This window comes from Trematomus bernacchii, unplaced genomic scaffold (assembly GCF_902827165.1).
Source record: "Trematomus bernacchii unplaced genomic scaffold, fTreBer1.1, whole genome shotgun sequence".
NCBI lineage: Eukaryota > Metazoa > Chordata > Actinopteri > Perciformes > Nototheniidae > Trematomus > Trematomus bernacchii.
The window spans coordinates 14,672,350-14,693,983 of record NW_022987727.1 but is presented as its reverse complement, the minus strand read 5'-3'; the positions used below and the strand labels follow the sequence as shown (position 1 = coordinate 14,693,983).

Here is a 21,634-nt window from a genome sequence, read left to right as displayed (position 1 = left end):
ATGTTGAATTGCCACAAATAGCTGAATACTGAAAGCATCCACTCAGTTTACATTAGAATGGAAGGTACCACATTTGCCCCAAAACTATTCAGGGAAACGTTAAGGAAGCCTCTTCAAGTAAAACACAATCTCAAATGTAATGTTTCATATTTCCCTTAACATGAATTGTGCACCCAAATTGAATGGAACATCGTGATCAAAACTGTGTCAGCTTATGCATACATTTGTAGCCTCAGGATTTTGCCCCACTTTCAATGGAGCAAAATGGGTTATGGGGCCCAAGGCTATTCATTCTCAGTTCAGCCATTCTTCTTGAGACCCATAAGGATTTGAATTCCACCTCCTCGTCAGACAGTGATTAAAGGAATAAGCCGCAGTTTGTCAACCTTTGCTCCCGGTATGTCATTATGAGGAGTTGCCAGTACGTGGCACAGTGCTAATCATCGCACACATTATCAGGGCACTCTGACATCTTAAATAACATTTATGGTGATGTGGTTTCCCATACATTCAATGGCATGTTCTGTTGTGGCTGTGCTTTTTAGAATATTGCAGTAACACCTATTCAAAGCAATAGTTATGGATGAAAGTATGCATTTAACATGTTACCAGAAAAACACTCTATAAAAAATCACTTGAGGTCCAGCGCAATTGATCAAATTTGAATTAAAAACACAATTTTGGCTTCCCCAAATGAGGTTACATACTCATCCACGGTACTGACGTTTACAATGAGTGCGCCCCAAAATGAATTTGATGGATACATTTGGTCATATTCTGATTCAAGGATTTAAACATTAGCAGGAACGTAGCACATGGAGGAGTAATCTTATTTAAATGTAATAAATAATCTTGATCTCAATATTCATCAAAATAATCATTTCAAACATAACTATGTTCCAAGAATTTGAAATATATTTGGTCAAATGTACCCGCCAAAGCTGGCCTGTGTAATTCAGTTAGATTGTGTATTGGTATCAAAGCCCTTGTCTTTCCGACGCCACCCTTAAAACATCCTACAAGATATGTATTCATAGTGATACTAGCCATACAGAGAGGGTAAGCATTCATAACCTCCTTCTTGGTGCTGTAGTTTCCTCCTATTTGGTGGAAAAGCCACAGAAAGTGCTGGAGAGAAGGACAAAGTGAGTAAGATTGGATAAGGCTTTTAAGAAATGTCCAGGAGCAATCTCCTTCTGTCTTCTCTTACTGCATCATCAGCCCCCTTGTTCCTGCCTTCTTCGTGACCTGGTTGTGTGTTCAGATACATTTACCATGCATCACTTCCCCCTAGCACTTAGCCGGACCCTCACCCAACGACTAGACAAAAAAAGAAAATAAACTAGCACTTATAATATCACTTTGCCTCTGTGTTGCACTAGTAACATCTGTCAAAATAGGACATCTGTAAACATGGGAAATTGAAACTGACCTAAGATAATATTTCAATCAGGAGTGTTCTCATTCTGTTTACTTGCTTAGATTAAAATGAGAGTACTTTCATATTGGGATACAGTAAATCAAGGAAGAAAGGTTTAAGGAATTAAGGTTTGACCATCTCTTCTTTCCAACCCCAAAGTTAATGCATTACATTTTTAGCCTATATATTTGACGTTACTTTGACTGATCATGTAGCCAGTTAGAGCTTGTCAGTGGGTGAAACTTCACTTCAAGTAAGACTGTAGGTGCTGAGCACAATATAAGATTTGCCTAACTCAAAGTGAGAGTGCACCAGGGGTGGGAGAATGCTTTTAAATATTGCAGAGTTTTCTTCCACTGGATGGAAAGATGGAGGTAGAGAAGAAGAAACGCGGTGGCTTGTCTCCAGACAGAGTGCTTTTTCTAAAAGCCATTCCAGTTGCATCAAGACCTGAAAGTGCAGTCCCATTGTAAGCCAGGAATAGCGTTTTTAGAGCCATCTGCCATTTCACCATTCATGCTTCGACTTACACATGCTTCATGTGAGTGACCATTGGTTTAAAAAACGACATTTGAAAGCAGCGCATAAATCTGCTTTCCATGGGAGTTTTAAGTCTTGACTGTTTCAAGGATGCTCACAGATGATATTTGTTTTCACAGGCTTGTGCTGAAACACTGACCATGCTCTTTCAAACAACCTTCATTTTTAAACCACATGCACAAAGCAGATCACTGTCGGTGTCAACCTCATGTTTTTGTGAGAAAAAGTCGCCAGTTATTTTCTAAAAGTGTATTGGCTGGGTTTAAAGTGATGGATATGGGTTTATTTGTAAAAACCCCCCTGCTAGCATAACATTACACACGTTAAATATATAAGTTAGCATTGGTTATATCTTAAAGGGGATGTGTCACCTTCACTACATTTCATTTTGCAAGTATATTATTCTGGTTATGCACTTATTCAAAACACTTTAAATATTACAATTATTAAACACTTACACTTATGTACACTAATAAAACAATTGCGTACAAATATTTAGAAATATATGTATATAGTAATAATACTAGTGGTTACTGGTGCTTACCTATAGGTTCCCTCTTTAATTCAGTGTTCAATAGCCCAGTAAAGTGACTCGTGTCATGGCATCTTCACTCTGCACTAGGGATGGGTATCGTTTGAAATTTATCGATTCCGGTTCTGCTTATCGATTCCGGTTCTTATCGATTCCCCGTTTTGATTCCAAAATTGTAGAAGAAAGAGGTCAAACGTTTAGATAACAAAAATATCTTTATTCTTTTAAGCTTTAACTGACATTTTTACAAATAAAAAATATGCATGCAATACAAATGTATTGCACAATAGCTGTGCTTTATTTTAACTGAGCTATGCCTGTGGCAAGCTATTAACAGGCATTACACTGTGCCTAGTCTTTTTCTTTTTTAGTGTAGTGGAGCCTCACTTTAGAGCGTTTACCGCGACCCATCTTTGGTGTTATGAAGTGACTGAGCTCGTGAACTGTCTACGGGAGGGCGGGGGGAGCCTCGCTGCGGGGCAACTGTGGACCTCTGTCGCCTGTCAGCGCAACTTACATGATGCCGTTTAAAAAAATGGGGGGCGGTGCCGGCCGTCAGCGTACCGAGCCGGCCGTCAACGGCTCGCTGACGACCGGCCGTTCTGTGATTCTCCAGAACACACAGATGGCCAGTCCCCGTATTCCACCGGGTCGCCGCGGTGCAGACGGACCCGCGGCGCAGATGGACCCGGTGGAATACAGGGTCTACCGCGTTTAGGAACCGTTAAGCAGAACCGAAATTGTGTATTTTGTACCGGTACCCGGCACCCGGCATTTTCTTATCGGTTCTCATCTGGAACCGAGTTTCGGTTCCCAACCCTACTCTGCACACTCTTTTTGAATTGTCAGTAGGCGTGTAACGGTTCACAAACATTTCGGTTCGGTACGTACCTCGGTTTTTAGGTCACGGTTCGGTACGTTTTCGGTACAGCAGAAAAGATTATCACAAAACATAAAATATATATATATTTTTTTTAATTATTATTAAACTGTGAATAATGTATTCACTCGAATAAATACAAAATATAATAAAATAAACATTAAGGTGCAGCATTCCGATGAACTGAAATAATCTGTACTTGAACTGTACTGTACTAGTACTCACCTAAGCAGCCAGCTTGACATTAGGCTTGTCATTGTATTGTTATGTTTTTTTAAAGAAAAATGTACTTGTCCACATTGCTTGCCGAAAGGGCAGATCTGCTGGCACTAACAATGTCTACTGCTGTGGAGAACACCCTCTCGCTAGGGACAGAGGTAGCAGATACAACCAGGTAGCGCTTTGCTAACATGGCAACATAAGGATATTTGGCGTTTGTAATAGCTTTGGCTCGGCCTGAACTTTTTGCGAGTGGTGGAGGCTTAAATGCTAGTGGGAGTTGGGTTTGCACTTTAGTCATTTTTCTTTTGGTACCGGTGATATTCACGTTTGGGTGATGCCTTTTCAAATGAGTGTGCAAGTTTGATGTATTGCCAGCCGCGTAACCAATTTTAGTTGAACAATGCCGACAAACAGCTTTGGTTCTGTCCACCTGTCTTTGTCCGTCATCCTTGTACGTAACTGCGAAACCAAAATGTTCCCACACCGGAGACTTCAATGATGCTGGAGGATTTTCGAGCTCAACTTTATCTGCGTTCGCCATTTCGTCAGTTCCTCAAATTACTGACAAAATTTGAACGCATCCCTGTGACCAGCTCTCATAGTATGCCTCTCGTCCAATGAAATGACTTGGTCGCTCTATGACGTGTTGAACCCAATGTGAGCAAATTACTCTGAATGCTGCGACGCAGCACCTGAGATTACTTCCAAAAAGTTGTTCACGTTCTCAATTTTTTACGTTTAACGTTATATTCGTTCGGTAAACTTCGGTACACACGTGTATTTTCGGTACGAATACGTATACCGTTACACACCTAATTGTCAGTGCTGATTATTTGTTTACCAGCATGTGCTAGGCTAATCTAAGTCAGACTGACCTAATTTTGTGTGAAGTGCCAGCCTATCCTATCGTGTTGCAGCCCCACACACAGCGCCTCCTGTTGATGCTTCACTCTCCTCTCTGATTTCATCCCTACATTTGTCTGTTAGCATGAGCTTGCCTGTCAGGATGTCCTGTGTAACGTCTTATTGTAACGCAGCTGATTGCACAGCCTGGTTGAAAGCCCCAATGGACACTGGCAAGTGCAATGGTAGTAACAGAAACCACAGAGCAAGTGTATTTGTAAAGTGTGTGTGTGTGTGTGTGCTGTCGCCACATCCGCTGAATGTTTTGACAAAGGGAAGAGAGACGAGCTCAGCTAAGGAAACACCCTGAAAAAGGAAACGCCTACTCAGAGAGGCTATGCACTCGTATAAGGGTGGAGGCTGCACCCTGACACAGAAGATCAGAAGCAAAGCACTGTCATGGACTGTTAACAAAAAACTACATCCTCCTCGTGATTTATGTTTCTAGGAGTAGCTAATAAACCACAACCGTAATGCCACCTTAAAGCTTTCGAATGTAGAAGATCCGACAGAGAGGCGAGGTAGCCGGAACAATCAGACCAGGGAGACAAGATTCAGCCTTCATAAAGACGAGGGGAGGGGCAGCTGTATCCAAGCAGGAGGGCGTAAATTATTAAGCCCCTCTACCCTACCTTTTCGAACACTTTCATGGGCTTAATGCATGCTTTTGTTTCTCGATTGCAAAGACATTTCCCCTCCCTCAGACTTATAATGTTCACGATATCCTCTGTCCATGTTTCCCTTTTTATCAGTAAGGATTTTTCAATCACTTATTTTTTGTCTTTGATAGTAGGGCTGCACAACTTATCGGAATTTTAGCAAACTGCAATTAGGACTAGCGTCATATCCAAATCAAAGCAAGCACAATATTTGCTAAAGGCAAAGTATGTGAAAATATAATAATAATATCCTTGTTTGGTACAGATCAACATTTTGATATATTTTTCAATGATTATGTAAATATATATTTCAAAAATTGTTATTCTTGCAATTTTCATAGCAGTCAAACATATTTGCAATCTGTTATTTTTCTCGAGATTGTGCAGCCCCGTTTTCCCACAACACTTACACACTGCAATGGCAATAGACAGTACATTCAAGCAGCTGGGTTTATCTGTGTTGATTCGTCCATATCATTTTTGCGTTGATGTCTAAAGCTTGGAGCAAAATATACACCTAAATCTCATAATGGCAGGGGGGGGGGGGGGGGAAAAACACCATAGAGTAATCTGCTAATGAAACAATCATCAGTAACCATTGGCATGTTATTGCGTTTGCTGTGCGTCCTCTAGAAAATGATCATTAAAATATTGCCACTATAATACGGCATTTTTATTTTTTAATTCACATTATACAATTACCAAATGTTTTTTACTGAACACTTATTCTTGTACAGGATTTTACTATAGGCGCTTTCACACCGCAGTACTTTTCCCACAAAGGTTCATCAGAACTTAGTTCATCAGAACTCTTTAGTTCTGATGAACTAAGTACAGATCGCGTTCACACCGGAATAAGTCCCTGAGGGAGGATTAGGCAAATTGAGCTGCTGACGTCACTACTTCTTCTTCTGCTTTGGGTTTACTGGCAGGCCGCAAACAACTTCACGGCGTATACTGCCACCCAAAGTCCCCGGCCGGAAGTCCCCGGAGTTGGGGACTGGCTTCAGTAGAAGCTGCTGGGACTCCCAGCAGCTTCTACTGAAGCCTTCCGAGTAGAACGCCGACACCTCCTCATCTCCACCGCTCCCATGTTTTCTTTTGTGTTGCCATAAGTTAGTCTCTCTGCATTTCTGCGCTGGGCTAATGCTAATGCGAGGATAATAAAATGGCGGCTTCACAAAACTTTTTGGGAGTTTTACGGGGCGTGGTTTGCATTCTGCCCAGCCAATCAGAAATAGGAACCTTTTTCTCCCACGAAAGTACCTGCTCTCTAGCAGGGACGGAAAAGGGGGTGAAAAGGTTCTCATGAACTCATTTTAGTTCTGGCTCTTTTTGGTGTGAACGCGACATTTCGGAACTATATCGGAACTAAAGTGGGAAAAGTACTGCGGTGTGAACGCGCCTTATGTCTTATATATTTTTCTGTTCTGACTCCCTGTACAATATGTACTTTGTACTATATGCTATGTAATATAATATATTGAGCTGAAAACCAGAACAGAAAAGTTATATTTTGGGAAGAAACCAAGGGTGAGGTTTGTGTAGGCTCCTCTGCTCAGTCTTTCTTCCTGGAAGCTTACCGTGCCGGCTCCCCTTCACCGAGGGGTTAATTAGCAGCTCCCATCCCAATTGTCCTCTGCTTGTTCACTCTCATTAGTTTAATCTGGCTCTGTCCTCCAGCCTGACTCTCTCGCCTCTATCCTCTTGTGCACAAGAACATCTCACTGCCTATCTCCCCCCCCTAAAAATCTACTGACTACTAGACCATCCTGTGATTTATAACCTCTCACGCTTCTCATTTAGCCCTCTTTTATTTTGTTGTTATTCATTAAGTTGTCCTCAGCTATATAAAACTTTAAAAAATATATAATTTCAAGTACGTGAGAATAGAAATTGCCTTTTCTTTTGTAGTTATCAGAGGTCAACTATTTATATCTGCAAATCATTTAATAATATTAGATGTATTGGGAGACGAGGTTTGACATATTGTGTATGGTTTCCTAACTATGGAAATAGTTTTTCAAAAGTAGATTCCTGGCAATCTTTTTGTAAATTCCACTTTTTAAATAGATAATGAATGGAATAGTGAAAAGTATCCATTTGAGGGTTAATGGATACTTTTAGGGTAAACCTATATGTACGAATGCACTTTTCTTAGTCTGCTCACTTTCTTTTTCTCATCTTCTGTCCTGTGTAACAAAGCTCTGCAGAACTGTCCTCTGATTTAAAACCACATCTAGCTCACCGAAAAATCTCTGTATGGTGTGAACACGAATGCTGCATGCATGATCATTGGCGTTTAGGAAGGAGAAATACCAATGAAGTGTGTATGTGGAGTCAAATTACACTTCCTCTCTGCTTGTCACCGTGTTGTGCTCGAGATGTCGGAGCTGATAGGAGTGGCTGGAAAATGTGAAGTCTGCTCCCCTCCTCCTCTCTCTCCTCCTCCTCCTCCCCCACCACCTCTCTAAAAATAGCTGGCAGAAAGAGAAGGCAGCGAAGTCGAGGCTCGATCTGCTGGGCTGCCAGCGGTTTCTATACTCCCAGCGCAGGGAGAAACAGTCCTCTGAATAACACCTCTAATACTAATAGCCACTGCTACTGCCCTGTTATATATTTTTGTCAGTATTCTTCCTCAATTAGACATGAAACGGGTCTGTTTTTTCTTAATATTTTAAAGCACAGTAGCCACAGAATAAAGCATAACTATTCATATAAAGCAGTCTTTTAGAATGACCAACATTCTTGAATATTCTTGACAGGCTGCATCCGTCACAAACTTTGTTTTTATCCCTTTTTTTTGGCCAAACGTGAAGCCAAAAAGCCCCTTTTTTTTAAAGAAGGAAGAAGTGAAGATGGCTACAGTTGAGGCCAGAAAAGGCACTACAAGGAAATATAACAAGCCTTTGATTTATATGTTGGGTTATGTTTATTTATCTACAAAAACATGCGCTGTGTTCCTTTTTTAAACACCCTGTAAGTTAATGGTACATTCTGTACCACCAGTTTATATATCTACTAGTGACGAATGAAAACCATAACCAAATAACTAGTTAATGTGATGTGACCTTATGATTTCCAGACAAATTGTCAAACACTTGACTAAGCAACTAACTAACCAGCAAAGAGTACACCGTGTATCTCCTCGGCCACATTGTCATTCAAAGTCAGGACAATCACTGCTTGTTTGCACACAGACTGGATGCTATTGGCATGTTGTAGCGGCCACAAGGCTTGTGTTTACATCGAAATATTCTAAATCACAAATAATCCACAGCATTGTCAAGAATGCAATATCTGGCAAAAACTAAAAACCTCACATCCATGGCTTTAACATGCTGTTGTAACTTCCCGTGGCATTTTAAATTGGAAAATTAAAGGCAAAAACATGGAATAAGACATAAAAAAATCATGAAAAATGTATGTTATTTTCTAATACAAGTTTATGGTAATTTTGGTTGTGTGTATAATCATTTTGTTTGAAGGAAGAATTGTCAGCAGTAGAAGTGTTGCAGTTGAGTTATTTACACACTGCAGCCTGTAGGATGGACTTCATTAATCAGCGGAACATGTCCTAGCCCCAGTACCCCATTTCCAAATGTTCACGTGTTACCGGGTTGCATTTTTCAGCTTCCAAAGTCTGTTGACCAGCTGATAGCTTTTGTTGAAAAGTCTCCTGGTGAAGTTACATTACCTCCTTCCCAAAGAGGGCTATCACAGACCAGACAAGAATTAGCTTGGATATCACCACGAGATTTGTTTATCACTAAGATTAGGGGTTAAGGAGCCTTGCATGCAGACCCATTTCGCAGCTCTGGCCAATCAGGTAGCTATTGAGATGTCAGGCGCTTGAAGGATAAGGTATTCATTTAGAAGGTCGCCACACTCCCCAGGACAAAGGACCTATATCGAAAACCAGAGAGACAGGGAGGTAAGGTGTGTTCGCGGGACAAATGGTACCGTTGTTGGCTTGAATTCGACAGATTGGCACTGATGTGTTTCCTGTTCTGAAAGTTTGAGGGTAGTTTGTCGTGGAAGAAGGAACTTGAGGCTCACCTGTGAGCAGGAGGTCTTAATTGTAACCATCGTGTTTTTATTTTATTTAACATTACATGGTATTTAGCCTGTCCACAGCAACTTGCATACATTTACTACCATAGACTTGACTTTAAGAGCAATTTGGGGTTCAGTGTCAACATTTGGGGTTAAGGACGCTTTGACGTGTTGACTACAGGAGCTGAGGATCGAACCAAAGACCCTCTAACTGGTAGACGCGCATTTACACCAATAATTTCATTAGAATCTGTCTTCTTTCCATGTAGAGTGAAAGTGTCAGCGCTAAGGGCGTCGACCAGAGGATTGGGGTCAGCGGGATAGCCACTGCTTTTAGGATCATCAGCAGGTTTTGTCTTAACCGGATTTGCCTGGAGGAGCTGAATCAACTGTGTCCCGGGATTACAGGGATGACATTGGAGGAGAGTTTAGAGCCCAGAGGCCAGAGCATTGATAGCTTCTTCAAACCAGCGTAGCACCTCGGGTCCCAGTAGAGCATCCAAACCCAAGCTTACTTTTTGGACGGCTTTCTGGATTCGTAATCCTTGCTTCTTTTGACTCTCAGTAAGGTATTGCTCCCTAAACGCAGAGATTTTTTAAATCATATTTTTTGCCTAATCTGTTGAGGAATTTTGGTGTGGGCAGCTCTTCGCCCAAGGTGTTCGCTATTGTTTGTAAGAGAGAGGGGGAGAAAACAATTCCAACATTATCCTCAACATTGTTATCTTAAGCCTAAAGTAGCTGCACAGTGCTTGTTGCTAGGTAACTGTTTCAAGCTGGCAAGGACGAGTCTCGAGCCGTCTAGAAAGTGTTAGGCCGCGGTGATTCCCTGCGACTTTGTCTGGGCCTTACAGGATGGATTTAAGACACACTATATGGTCCTCAAGTAGCCATGTCCATAAATTCATCACAAACGACTATAATGCCTTTACACTTCAACCAGAATCTTGAATGTTTAAATGTTTGTGATCCCGCCAACATGAAATGAGAAGTATCTGGTTATGTTTGTTGACCCTCATGTGTCTTCTTTTTCTCCTGCAGATCAGAAAGAGACTAGGCGGCGGAGCGAAGCACACCATTAGAAGAGGAAAATGAGTGAACTGGATCAGCTACGCCAGGAGGCTGAGCAGCTCAAGAACCAGATCAGAGTAAGTCCTTCAATCTCCTCAAGTCTGCCTCATTTTGTTCCCTTACTATACAAATCCAGATTTACATTCGTCTTTCAATATGTTTGCCTCAGAGACTGATATTCCATCTGGTGTTGGTAAAGCAGATTTTTCATTGAGAAACGCCCATTTGAATGCTTCTTCTAAATTGCTTGACATTTAAGATAAAGCACAAATGAAATCAGTTAAGCCATTCAGAGCTTAGAGCTGGGCAATATGTCGATATTATATCACTCAGGATACAAATATATATATATTGTTCAAGGGTTTTTCTAGAAAAATATAGTATGAGGGCGCTAATGCCCCGCCCACTTTCCGGTGAAAATAAGGAATTAGAGCGAAGCAGAAAATAATAGTATCTTAATGTCTTAAAGCTGCTGAGTCATATATTGAACCTCAGACAATAAGTCAATCCATAGTTACGGTTTCTTTACTTCCTCTTCATAAAAAAGGGCAGTAACAGAAACGATCTAATTCAGAAATCAGTTTCAGTGTAAGCCTGCTGCCTGCCTCTCGTCCACCGGCAGACCGACCGGACATCAATCCACTCTTTATTCAGAGCTCCGTAAAAACAAAGCTGTCTCTGCCGTCTGACGGTCTATTTGACATGATTTATTTATTTTTGGAGTAATTATACCGCTTTTGAAAAGCAGATAATAGTGTTTTCTGGCATCACCTAAACATTTTACTGGGGAAAATCTGCATTTTGATATGAGGGCGCACTCCAAAAGTAGCACCCCTGTTACCAGGTTTAGACAAAACCCTGTCGTGTTGGATTACAAATATCAATATATGAAACAAGTGTGGCCTTTTTCTCCTTCAAAGGTAGCATTACAGTAACGTAATCTAGCTGTTATATTATTTTCCTTTACCCACTTATCCACTAGTGGTTATTTATCAACATTCTGAAATCACCAATAGTGAACCCAACAATATGGTCAAAATATGGATAATGACATGTTAGGTCAACCTTTTTGTGATATTTGATTTTGTCCATATCGCCCAGCCCTATTTGAGTTATTTTTGTTTCCTTCATAATAAATGTCTATTTTATTTCAACTTTAAAAATCATTGCTGACAGTGCTGTAAATCAGCCACCAAAGACTAAAGTTTGATGATAATATTCCACCAGAAGCGACTGCTGTATTTCACATTGCTGCTCAAGGCTGTACAGTGTACTCATTAACATCATTGTACTGATATGCAACCTAATACAAATCTTAGTTATAATGCAGAGTTTAAGCAGTAATTGTTCTCACTTGTATTGCTCTGTAATAGTTTATTTCATATTTTTATTAACAAAGAGCCCATTGGCTTTTAAACAACATTATGATATGAATTATTTGTGTCTAAGAAGAGGTAAACATAATCTTATAATTGTATCCCCATGACTATAGCTATAGTTTTTCAGTATACTTGCTATATACTATAAATATAGTTTGGTTTGTTGGTTGGTGATCAAAAGTATACAGGTTCAAAATCCAGAACCTGATTCACAGATGGTTAACTGACTGATGTTGTGTTTCAGGATGCCAGGAAAGCGTGTGCGGATGCTACCCTGTCTCAGGTAAGAAACGTGTTATAAACATGGTATTCACTCAACATTACGTTCAGATATATCATAAAATGAACAAAAATACACTTTGATGTTTATTTGTGAGTGGTGAAGATTGCTTTCTGTAAACGGCAGTAAAAATGCATTTTGGTCTCAAAGTTTTCTCTCATCTTATCCCCGTTTAGATCACAGCTAACATCGACCCTGTTGGCCGAATTCAGATGCGCACTAGACGGACACTGAGGGGGCATCTGGCTAAAATCTATGCCATGCACTGGGGCACTGACTCGAGGTAATCTCATTCAACTCCATTCTGTCCATTCACTAAATATTTCATCCCATTAGCTCAGCCTGAAAACAGGAAGTGGATATAAAAGCGAGCTTGACTGCCTTTGTGCTGGTTACTGCTCCTGAGGGTCTGCGTCATGTCATGAAATCCCACAATAACTCACTCTACCATCCAAAAGCAAATTCTTCAAGCTATTCTTTTTTTTATTAACACATACTAAATGTTACAAGTAAAATATTGGAACACGTGCACAGTAGGTAATGCATTCATTTGTTCCAGCGTCTCTACTACGCAGTGTGTCTGTGTGTGCTGTGTTTGTGTGCATTGGGGGTGGGGTATGTGGGTAGGGGAAATACTCAAAATGGCCTCTTGTTAGAGCCGTGTTGAGGCTAGATTATAAGACAGATGAAGCACTCCTATCTTCTCATAAACCTCTCCCCGCAGCGAGCAGAAAGTTAATGACTGTGGTGCCGCTGTGAGTCCGTCCACAGAGACCCACCGTCCCTCCAGTCGTACGGCGGAGAAAAAGTCCACCACTGTGTTTACCCACTGTCAGCGCTTCCTGTTTCTTTCTTTCATCTGTTAATGTTTCACCGCCCAGAGGAGTTGGAGGGGGGGGGGGGGTATTTATCAGACTACCTACAGAGATTCAGCCACCCAGAAAAGAAGGTCACATGAAAATGTTTTGGACCACAGTCTAGGCTAAGTCTGCTATTATTATCCCCGAGGAGACACTGCTTTGGCTTCAGTCTGTGGTGGGTTTTCCAACACTTTGAGAAAGAAAAGCAGCAGTTAGTTCCACTTCCCCCTCGTGAACCAGTAACAAGTTAAATGTTCAGGATCTCGCAGTCGGATCCAAAGATAAATCATTTTGAAGGCAGAACTTTGTAGTTGTAGTATTATCATTTCATGTAACTGTCAAATTGTAGCATACATTTAGTGTAACCGCAGATAAGGATGATTGTCCACTCTTGTGCAAACAACCGTTCAGTCAGGGCCCAACTTATGACTCAAGGCAGAATTTAATGATTCAGTGTTCATCTTTACTCAAAAATAATATATAAATAGTCCCCTTATATATTAAGGGAAGAGATTGTTTGTACCATTTTAGTTTTATTTCAATGCTCTAGAGAAATATGACATCGCAGTTATAGACTCATGGTCGATTTAAAAGGGGACCGGGGTGGGGGCTTGAATGATTACTACTGAACTTGATAACCTCGAACATCATGAACTCAGTGAGTCATAACTCATGCCACTGATATAATACTGCTCCTGTTACAGTTGCCATGTGTTTCTAGAGTGTAGCCATTTCACAATGGCCACTATTAGAGGAGACAGAAATTGTGGATCTTGTGTATTACTCATTTGCTACGATTCACTTCGGCCAAATAAACACTCCTCTCCTTGTGTTTGCCGATGTCACTTGACAGCATCACAGTTACTCAAACAGACCTGAGGAGTGAAGAGCGACACACTGATTCAAAGATTTTAAAATCATGCCTTTCCAAACATGATGTCAGCGCTCTGTTCTGACGAGAATCAGGTTTATTGTCAAGTAGATTTACATATACGAGGCGTTTGCTATGGTTTATAATTGTGCAAACATAAAAACTAAGAGGAATTAAGTTAGGGCTGCACAATTAATCGTTATTATCAAAATCCCAATATGGCCAAGTGTCACATTCAAATATCAGTAAGCACAATATTTGGTAAAGGCAAAACATTTCTAAAGAGATTCATATATTTAAAAATTATATTTTTAATAATATCTTGTTTCCCATAAAGGCGCCTATCCTATTGCGTTTGCAATATCAGTCAATATAATCGCAATTAGTTATTTTTGCTTAATCCTGCAACCCTGATTTAAGTTGTAAAACAGAAGCAACTATTATAACATATAATGTTTTTTTAAAAGATATCTCCAAGAAAAATAAATACACAAAAAGTACATCGATAACAATATGACAAATTACTCTCTTGATCACATTGCCGGGAACTTACATTTGAGGCCAAATCTGAGGATGCCTGGCTTTGAGATCATCGTGTGTTCATTCTAATGCTGGGAAGTTGGATAATGTGCTTCATCTGCTTTTAGACGGGAATTCCCAGCACAGGCCACTCAGTCCCTGACTTATTATCTGCCAGAGTGTGCACATGCAAGAGGTAGTTAAGATTTGCAATGTCCCAGCAGGCCTTGCTGTGCTCACTCTTCTGACTGGTCCTGTGTGTATTGGGCCCGTCGCTGTGGTTACTCTTGTTGGAGTCACCCAGATAGCAGAGCACAGCCGCAGAGGCACCTGAGAACAAAACAGGATTTATAACCATTCCTGCTGGAGTCCCTGTTTTAACCACGGTTATGATTTTGATGGAGTTAAAACAAATAAAGTAACTAAATAGTCTTGAAAGTACTTATATACTTAAAACAAACTGAATTGGTTTGCCTCACTTTTCTACATGTATAAGATCAGTACTGTTTATTACTGTGATATTGATACAGCAAATCTTTAAAGGGGCCCTGTTATGCTGTTTGGGGGGTTTCCCTTTTCCCTCCAGAGCTTTTTGAACATTAAAGCATGGAAACATGTCACAGTAGAAGCATAGTATATATTTATGAAACCTGAAAATAAGCATAATAGCCCCCTTTATAAATAATGCTGTTACATATGTATCTGATATTGACCGGTGTCAATTAAAGCTTTTATATTTTGTACCAAAAGTTAAAGGAACGATACCCTTACATTGTGTGTCAATAACAGACCTTTGTGTTACTGAGGTTAGCAAATGACAGGAGCATATCAAGTGTGATGAACTACCTTTTCCAAATAAGAGAAAAGAGCAGTTACATTTGTTCTGTAGTTTGAGCATTGTTTTCTTTTTCTCATCAGGCTTTTGGTCAGTGCCTCCCAGGACGGCAAACTCATTATTTGGGACAGCTACACCACAAACAAGGTAAAAACAGCATTTTCCAAACAATCTCAATGATGTGTTATTCTTGTGTTTTCCCATTCAACTCATACTCGGAAGAAAACAATTGGCTGCAGCTCATTCAGCTTTTATGGTTGTGTAAGGACTTCAAATCAGTTGCTGTCGAAGAGTGGATGTTCTGTGATTTTGCACCACTACAAATCAATACTTTATTTCAAAACAAAACTGTATGGTTGTTGTATGACTATTACTAGATTTCCAAATAGTAAAAAGACTTTGAATTTGGTAAGCTAGTCAACTTTTTCTGTTAGTCAACAAAAATGATTATTTCCTGCGGCTTGTTTCATTGTGCGGAGTTCCTTATAGAATTACTCACTAGAATTTAAGAGGGTGCTGTGTGATGCTATTAATAGTGTGTTTTATGCCCTTGAAAGGTGAAGTAAACACTGCGGACAGACTCGGCCACATGCCCTCCTCTCTCCCTCCCGTCTGTCGCCACACGATATCTAATATGGAATCTTCCCCTCTCCTCCAGGTCCATGCCATCCCGCTGCGCTCCTCCTGGGTGATGACCTGCGCCTACGCCCCCTCTGGGAACTACGTCGCCTGCGGTGGCTTGGACAACATCTGCTCCATCTACAACCTGAAGACCCGCGAGGGAAATGTGCGCGTCAGCCGCGAGCTGGCCGGACACACAGGTAGGCCCGGACACAATTACCCATCATTCCCAGGATTTTCTCCAGGCTCAGATCATATTTGGACTTAGTCGTCAATATGTACTATTTAATGCTTCCCACAGAATTAGTCTCCAATGGTAAATGGTAAAGCCTCTATGGCACAAGTATAGTTGTCTTTAATACTTTAAGGAATCATTCATTTCCCTTAGCAAACAGTAGTCTCTGTTAATATTTACTAACCATAATATGCACTACTGGAAGTGATAGAGGAAGCATTCAGATCCTCAAGTAAAAGTTATCATACCACACTGTAACAATTATTATGCAAGTGATGCATTGAAGATGTAACTTTAGTAAAAATAATAATAATTAGATTTGTCGAAGTTATCAGTGAAATGTGCAAAATAATAGAAAAGTACACAATGCAGAAACATCTAGAATAAAGATCAAATAAAAAACCCAAAAATGACTTAAATGTTAGTAAATAGTATCTTCTAATCGTTGAGGTGTTCCTGTTAAAACTGTGGGTTACTTTGGTAAAAAACGAAACGTAATTTTTGATGAACCCTTTTTTAAATATGATTTAGTGAAGAAAAAGTGAAGTATGACCCTTTTGAAATGTAGGCAAGTGCCATGAAAAGAAAATACATATATATAATAAATAAGTAAAGTACAGGTACTTCAAGTTTGCACTCATGAACAGTACTTCAGTGAATGTACCTAGTGTGCACTGCTTTATACCAAATGCCCTGTTGTCATGACGGAGCACTTTTCTGGAGACAGTTTGTTTTTCACACTCAAGTTTCAATCGGTTTCTCTCCTGTGAAGAAAAGATCACACCCAGAGCCAGTGTAGTATTGATGTCTGGTATTGTTTTAGCCTCATGTAATGGTGTAAGCCTTGTGTTATTTATACACCAGAGAGATGCCAGTCACATGTTGTGTCTTCCTCCAGAGAAAACAGGAGCTGGTCGCGCTGTATCCCGGCTCTAACTAATGAAAGTGTTGAGCTCTTAGGCAAGGAGCATTCATCTGATCAGTGTCACATGATGCAGGAAGTGTGTCAGCATTTTAGTTCTAGTTCCCTCGCCTATAGGGAGGGGTGAACTCACTCTGCCTGCTAGTGAGGGATGAATTATGGAAGTCAGGAGCGATGTATACCGTACAGCTTTTTTTTCTTTCCGGTTTATGAGATGATCAGACAAATCATCTCACACATGCGTAACACTGTGCTGGGTGTGATGAGAATATGGGAGTATCATTTCTTTCTCTGGGCAAACAGTAAGGATATGAGTGCTGTAGGAAAGACTGTCCATCAGGAGTGAGTTATTCAGTCGTGTGTCTGATTTCCTTCAGGTTACCTGTCCTGCTGTCGCTTCCTGGATGACAACCAGATCGTCACCAGCTCTGGAGACACCACCTGGTGAGTTGTGTTACTGCAGCCTAACCCCTAGATTCCACCGGGTCCGTCTGCGCCGCGTTACGGCTGCGCCGCGGGTTTGGTCCGGCCTCCTCCGGCGTCATACCCTACCAGGCGCGTTTCAGAAGCATTTCAGAAGCGGAGCGTCTTGCCTGCCGGCTCGCAGTTTTTGTTGATTTGGGCATATTTCCTGGACAGGCTACTTTGTACAGACAAAGTTAATAACTGTAATATTCCAGTTATAAACGACATGAATCAAAGATGTGTTGCTGTATTTTAGTGGTAAAAAAATGCATTCATTATCATAATTATTCTATATATATATATATAATTTACACAGTGCCTGTAAACCGGAGGAGAACGCTGGCATTTCTCCTCCTACTTGAAAGACTACGGAGGGATAGGGTCTGCAAAATTAGTGTGCGTGTGTGTATATATATATATATGCTCTGAACGTTCCACTTCCTGCCTGCCCGACATTACGTTACGGCTGCGACGCGTCAAAAATAGGATTCATCCTAATTTTAGAGGAGCCCTGCGCCGAGACGCTTCTGGGACGCTTCTGAGCCGTAACGCGCAGCGTGTGGTGGAATAGCACCCATTGACTAGAGTGGCCGTGAGCGCCGCAGACGGACCCGGTGGAATCTAGGCATAAGACTACACCCCCACAAACTACCGCCCCAGAAATATCAACAGTCATCTGTCTAACATTAAAGGAAACTCAAAAAATGTAACATTATATATTTCAAATGTTTTTGGTTGTAAATATGTTTTCTGGAAATAAGTTTTATTTTCTTCTGTATTTTTTTCCATATATTTCTTTTTTATTTTCTTCTATATTCTTGCACTTTTAGAAAATTATATTGTGACAGGGCATTTGGGAGAAAAATAAAATGCAGTTAAAATATTTTTCAAGAATTTGGAAGAAAAAAAGGTTTAAGGAAAAAAAAGGTAAAGAAAATGATAAACATCTATTTAAAATGTATAATTAGGGGATAACAGATCAAAAAGATGTGGCATGCATCCATTGTCATGTTATCTTAATGGATGATCATTAGTAATACTGCCTGTTCTATACCTTGCCCATATTTTCCAATTTTCATCAAAGATATGAACTCGATTATTAATTCTTATTTACATTTTTCCATTCCAAATATATTTACATTACGAGATCCTTATTTTTGGAGTTTATTGAGATTCTTAGTCGGCTTTAAAGCCCCAGGTGTTGGGCCTGCCTCGGCCAGACGGACGTCAGACAGCTTGATCGCGCTCACCCTCAAATATTCACCTCTTATATATTTCACAGCGTTGTTTTGCACTTTGCGACAGGTATCTTACACTGTTCTCTCTGCTCCCTCGCAGCGCTCTGTGGGATATCGAGACCGGTCAGCAGACGACCACATTCGCCGGTCACACCGGTGATGTCATGAGTCTCTCTCTGGCGCCCGACACCAGGCTGTTTGTGTCCGGAGCCTGCGATGCCTCGGCCAAGCTCTGGGACATCAGAGAAGGAATGTGCCGACAGACCTTCACTGGCCATGAGTCGGACATCAACGCTATCTGCGTAAGGCCTCACACACACACACACACACACACACACACTTACATGTTATAAACTCATTGTAACAAGGTCTCGAATCTCAAATAATTCAAGGCATCAATGCATTTGACTCGAACTGCTGCATATGTATGATTCAAAACGAAAGACCAGGAGTTCATGGTTTTGCACAAAATCATTACTGTAATAGTAATCCCTACACCTGCTCTTTCAGAAATGCCCAGAAGCAATGAACATATTTAAGCTTTGGTAAACATGGGTGTGGCAAGTTCCTGTAACGCCACCTAAGGACAATAACAAATGTACTCACAAATAACTCTTTTTGTGCAGTTCTTCCCCAACGGCAACGCCTTTGCCACGGGTTCAGACGACGCCACCTGCCGGCTGTTTGACCTGCGTGCCGACCAGGAGCTGATGGTTTACTCACACGACAACATCATCTGCGGCATCACCTCCGTGGCGTTCTCCAAGAGCGGCCGTCTACTGCTGGCCGGCTACGACGATTTCAACTGCAACGTCTGGGACACTTTGAAGGCCGACCGCGCAGGTGAGACACTATACACACAATACATCTCTGTGAAAACTGGACTCCACACATTTTTAGCAGGAAATTGGGTTTTCTTACAGTTATTCTCTTTTTACAAAGAGCGTTTTAGCTGCTGATGGTGAATAAGTCCAGTCTATTGACTCAAGCTATTAATGGTGTATTGTTTATTATTCTGCAGGACAATATTCAAAATGCGTCATGAAGTCCACATTACTAGGTCTGCTCCTTTGCAGGAGCACTTTGAGCCGTCTGAATAACCAGCAGTAAATGTCAGAGTTCGGTGTCAGACTCAGTCAAAAATGTGGAGTGGAGGTGTTGGAAGAAACTGAGCAAATCTGTGCGGCCACTGTTCAAATCACCACAGTCCTTCCTTTAAAGCTGCTCGGTGCACTTTAAAGATGTAGTACGCAGACACGGAGGAACTTAAAAACGTGAGGAATGTGGAGAACTCATTTATAGCTAGAGCTCTTTGTTTCACACCTGCGCACCTGACCAGAAGCTTCAGAAAGTGGGCGTGGCTTTCAGTTTATTGGTTTTGGAAAGTTAGACTTATAGGGCGAACACAAACCATCCTTCTTACCAAACAGAAACATGATATTCTGAAGTTTAAAGTGTATTATTACTTCTTCGAAGAAGAATAAGTAGGATGGGATGGTAAGACGATTGTTAGCTTGTTTGGCCATCACTAGGGATGGGTATCGAGAACCGGTACTAAGTCAGTACCGGTACCTGATTGGACGGTATTGGTATACCGTTAAGCCGCTGGACAAACGGTGCTGCTATCGGTATATGAATTACGCTACTTCCTTAGTTTAAACAATTCTGGTTGGTTGGGAACCCTCATCCCGTGTGACGTATCCGGTTTGAGTACCACTGATTGGCCACTGTGAATGCCACTCATCATCTCTCCTAACAGCGCTCTTATTATTGTGAGACTCCCGGGGGCAGACCATAGCGGGGCAGACGCAACATCTTGCTAGAAACAGCGTCTCAAGGCTTCTTAACATTTAACAACCTATTCATGATGCATACCCGCTCAACGGGAAGAAACTCGGCTAACAGACGATATGAACCATTTGAGCTACACGGAACAGAAGTCCAACACCAAGAGTCTAAATCAACACTTGGCAAAACGGGCTAACGGGGCTAACAGGGCTAACGGCTACTTTAGCACATAACTGGCAAAAGCGATCTTTTCTACGTCATTTTATCTGCACAAACAACATATCACATGAAAGCTGATTCCATTGGTGTAAGTCTCATCACTGTACGACCAAAACTCACTGAACAAGCAGCCAGGAAAGAGCAAGAAAACATCTTCACTTTTCGTAGCCATGATGATAGTTATGTCTTACCTTTGCTGTTTTGTGATCAAAAGTTGTGTTTAAGGGCATACAAACGGTTAATCCAATGTCTCTGTGTAACTTCAAAATGATTACTGATAATCCATCATTACAATTATAAATAATAAACGCAATATAATGGTTAGCCGACCGGAGCTTCCGGTTTAGGAGGTGCGCATGCAGCGTCTCGTTTTAACTGAATAATGGTCATGTTTACATGGATTTATGAACTGCCCCTAATTACCGCCCCCCTTCCAGAGACACACTGTCAAACACACTCATACCTGCTTGGTATGACATTGAAAAAGTTACATTAAATAAAAATGAATTGCATTAAAATGACTGTTTAATCTTCACATCTTGTAATCATGTCTATAATTTTGAGCACCAAATTATTGAAAAGTATCGATGAGAGTATCGAAAAATACCGATACCGATAAGCAGTATCGGTATCGATAAAATCCTAACGATACCCATCCCTAGCCATCACACTCATTTCTAAATTTGGAACAAGTCAAACATCGGTGTCTGTAGAAAAACATCAGACCTGACATGTTTTTGAAGGTGATTTGTAACACAGCAAAATGCAGAAAAAGCCTTAAACATAAAGCCAAAGCTGCACAGGAATGGCTTCACTTCCTCCGTCTGGTTCTGAATATGTGGCAGAATTCCTGTTTACTCACGTTCTCCATGTATCCGACAGAAGTCATTCAGTTTTGAAAATGAGGAATGGGAATAAAAATGTAATGGCCTGAAATGCAAATCTGATTCAGACCTGTACAAATACTATATTAGGTTTCCCTACCAAAATACTTAACCTGATATTAATCACGGTTCATTTGTAGAGATTTGATGTGATCACATTGGCAAAAGGATGTTAAACACTTACCTGACCTTAACTTCTTGTAATGTGTCCCTACAAACACTACTTGCACCGAGG

General features: G+C 40.9%; 1 protein-coding gene across 1 annotated transcript in view; it reads left to right on the top strand.

The window, feature by feature from the left end:
• LOC117494049 (guanine nucleotide-binding protein G(I)/G(S)/G(T) subunit beta-1) overlaps positions 1-21,634 on the top strand; it is a 37,694-nt gene that overhangs the window by 12,542 nt on the left and 3,518 nt on the right. The window contains exons 2-9 of the mRNA XM_034144696.1: positions 10,254-10,360; positions 11,907-11,945; positions 12,119-12,225; positions 15,111-15,174; positions 15,686-15,848; positions 17,183-17,249; positions 18,609-18,810; positions 19,135-19,351. Of these exons, the coding sequence (XP_034000587.1) occupies positions 10,304-10,360; positions 11,907-11,945; positions 12,119-12,225; positions 15,111-15,174; positions 15,686-15,848; positions 17,183-17,249; positions 18,609-18,810; positions 19,135-19,351 (916 nt within the window). The 5' untranslated portion in view covers positions 10,254-10,303. The remainder of the gene's footprint in view (positions 1-10,253; positions 10,361-11,906; positions 11,946-12,118; positions 12,226-15,110; positions 15,175-15,685; positions 15,849-17,182; positions 17,250-18,608; positions 18,811-19,134; positions 19,352-21,634) is intronic.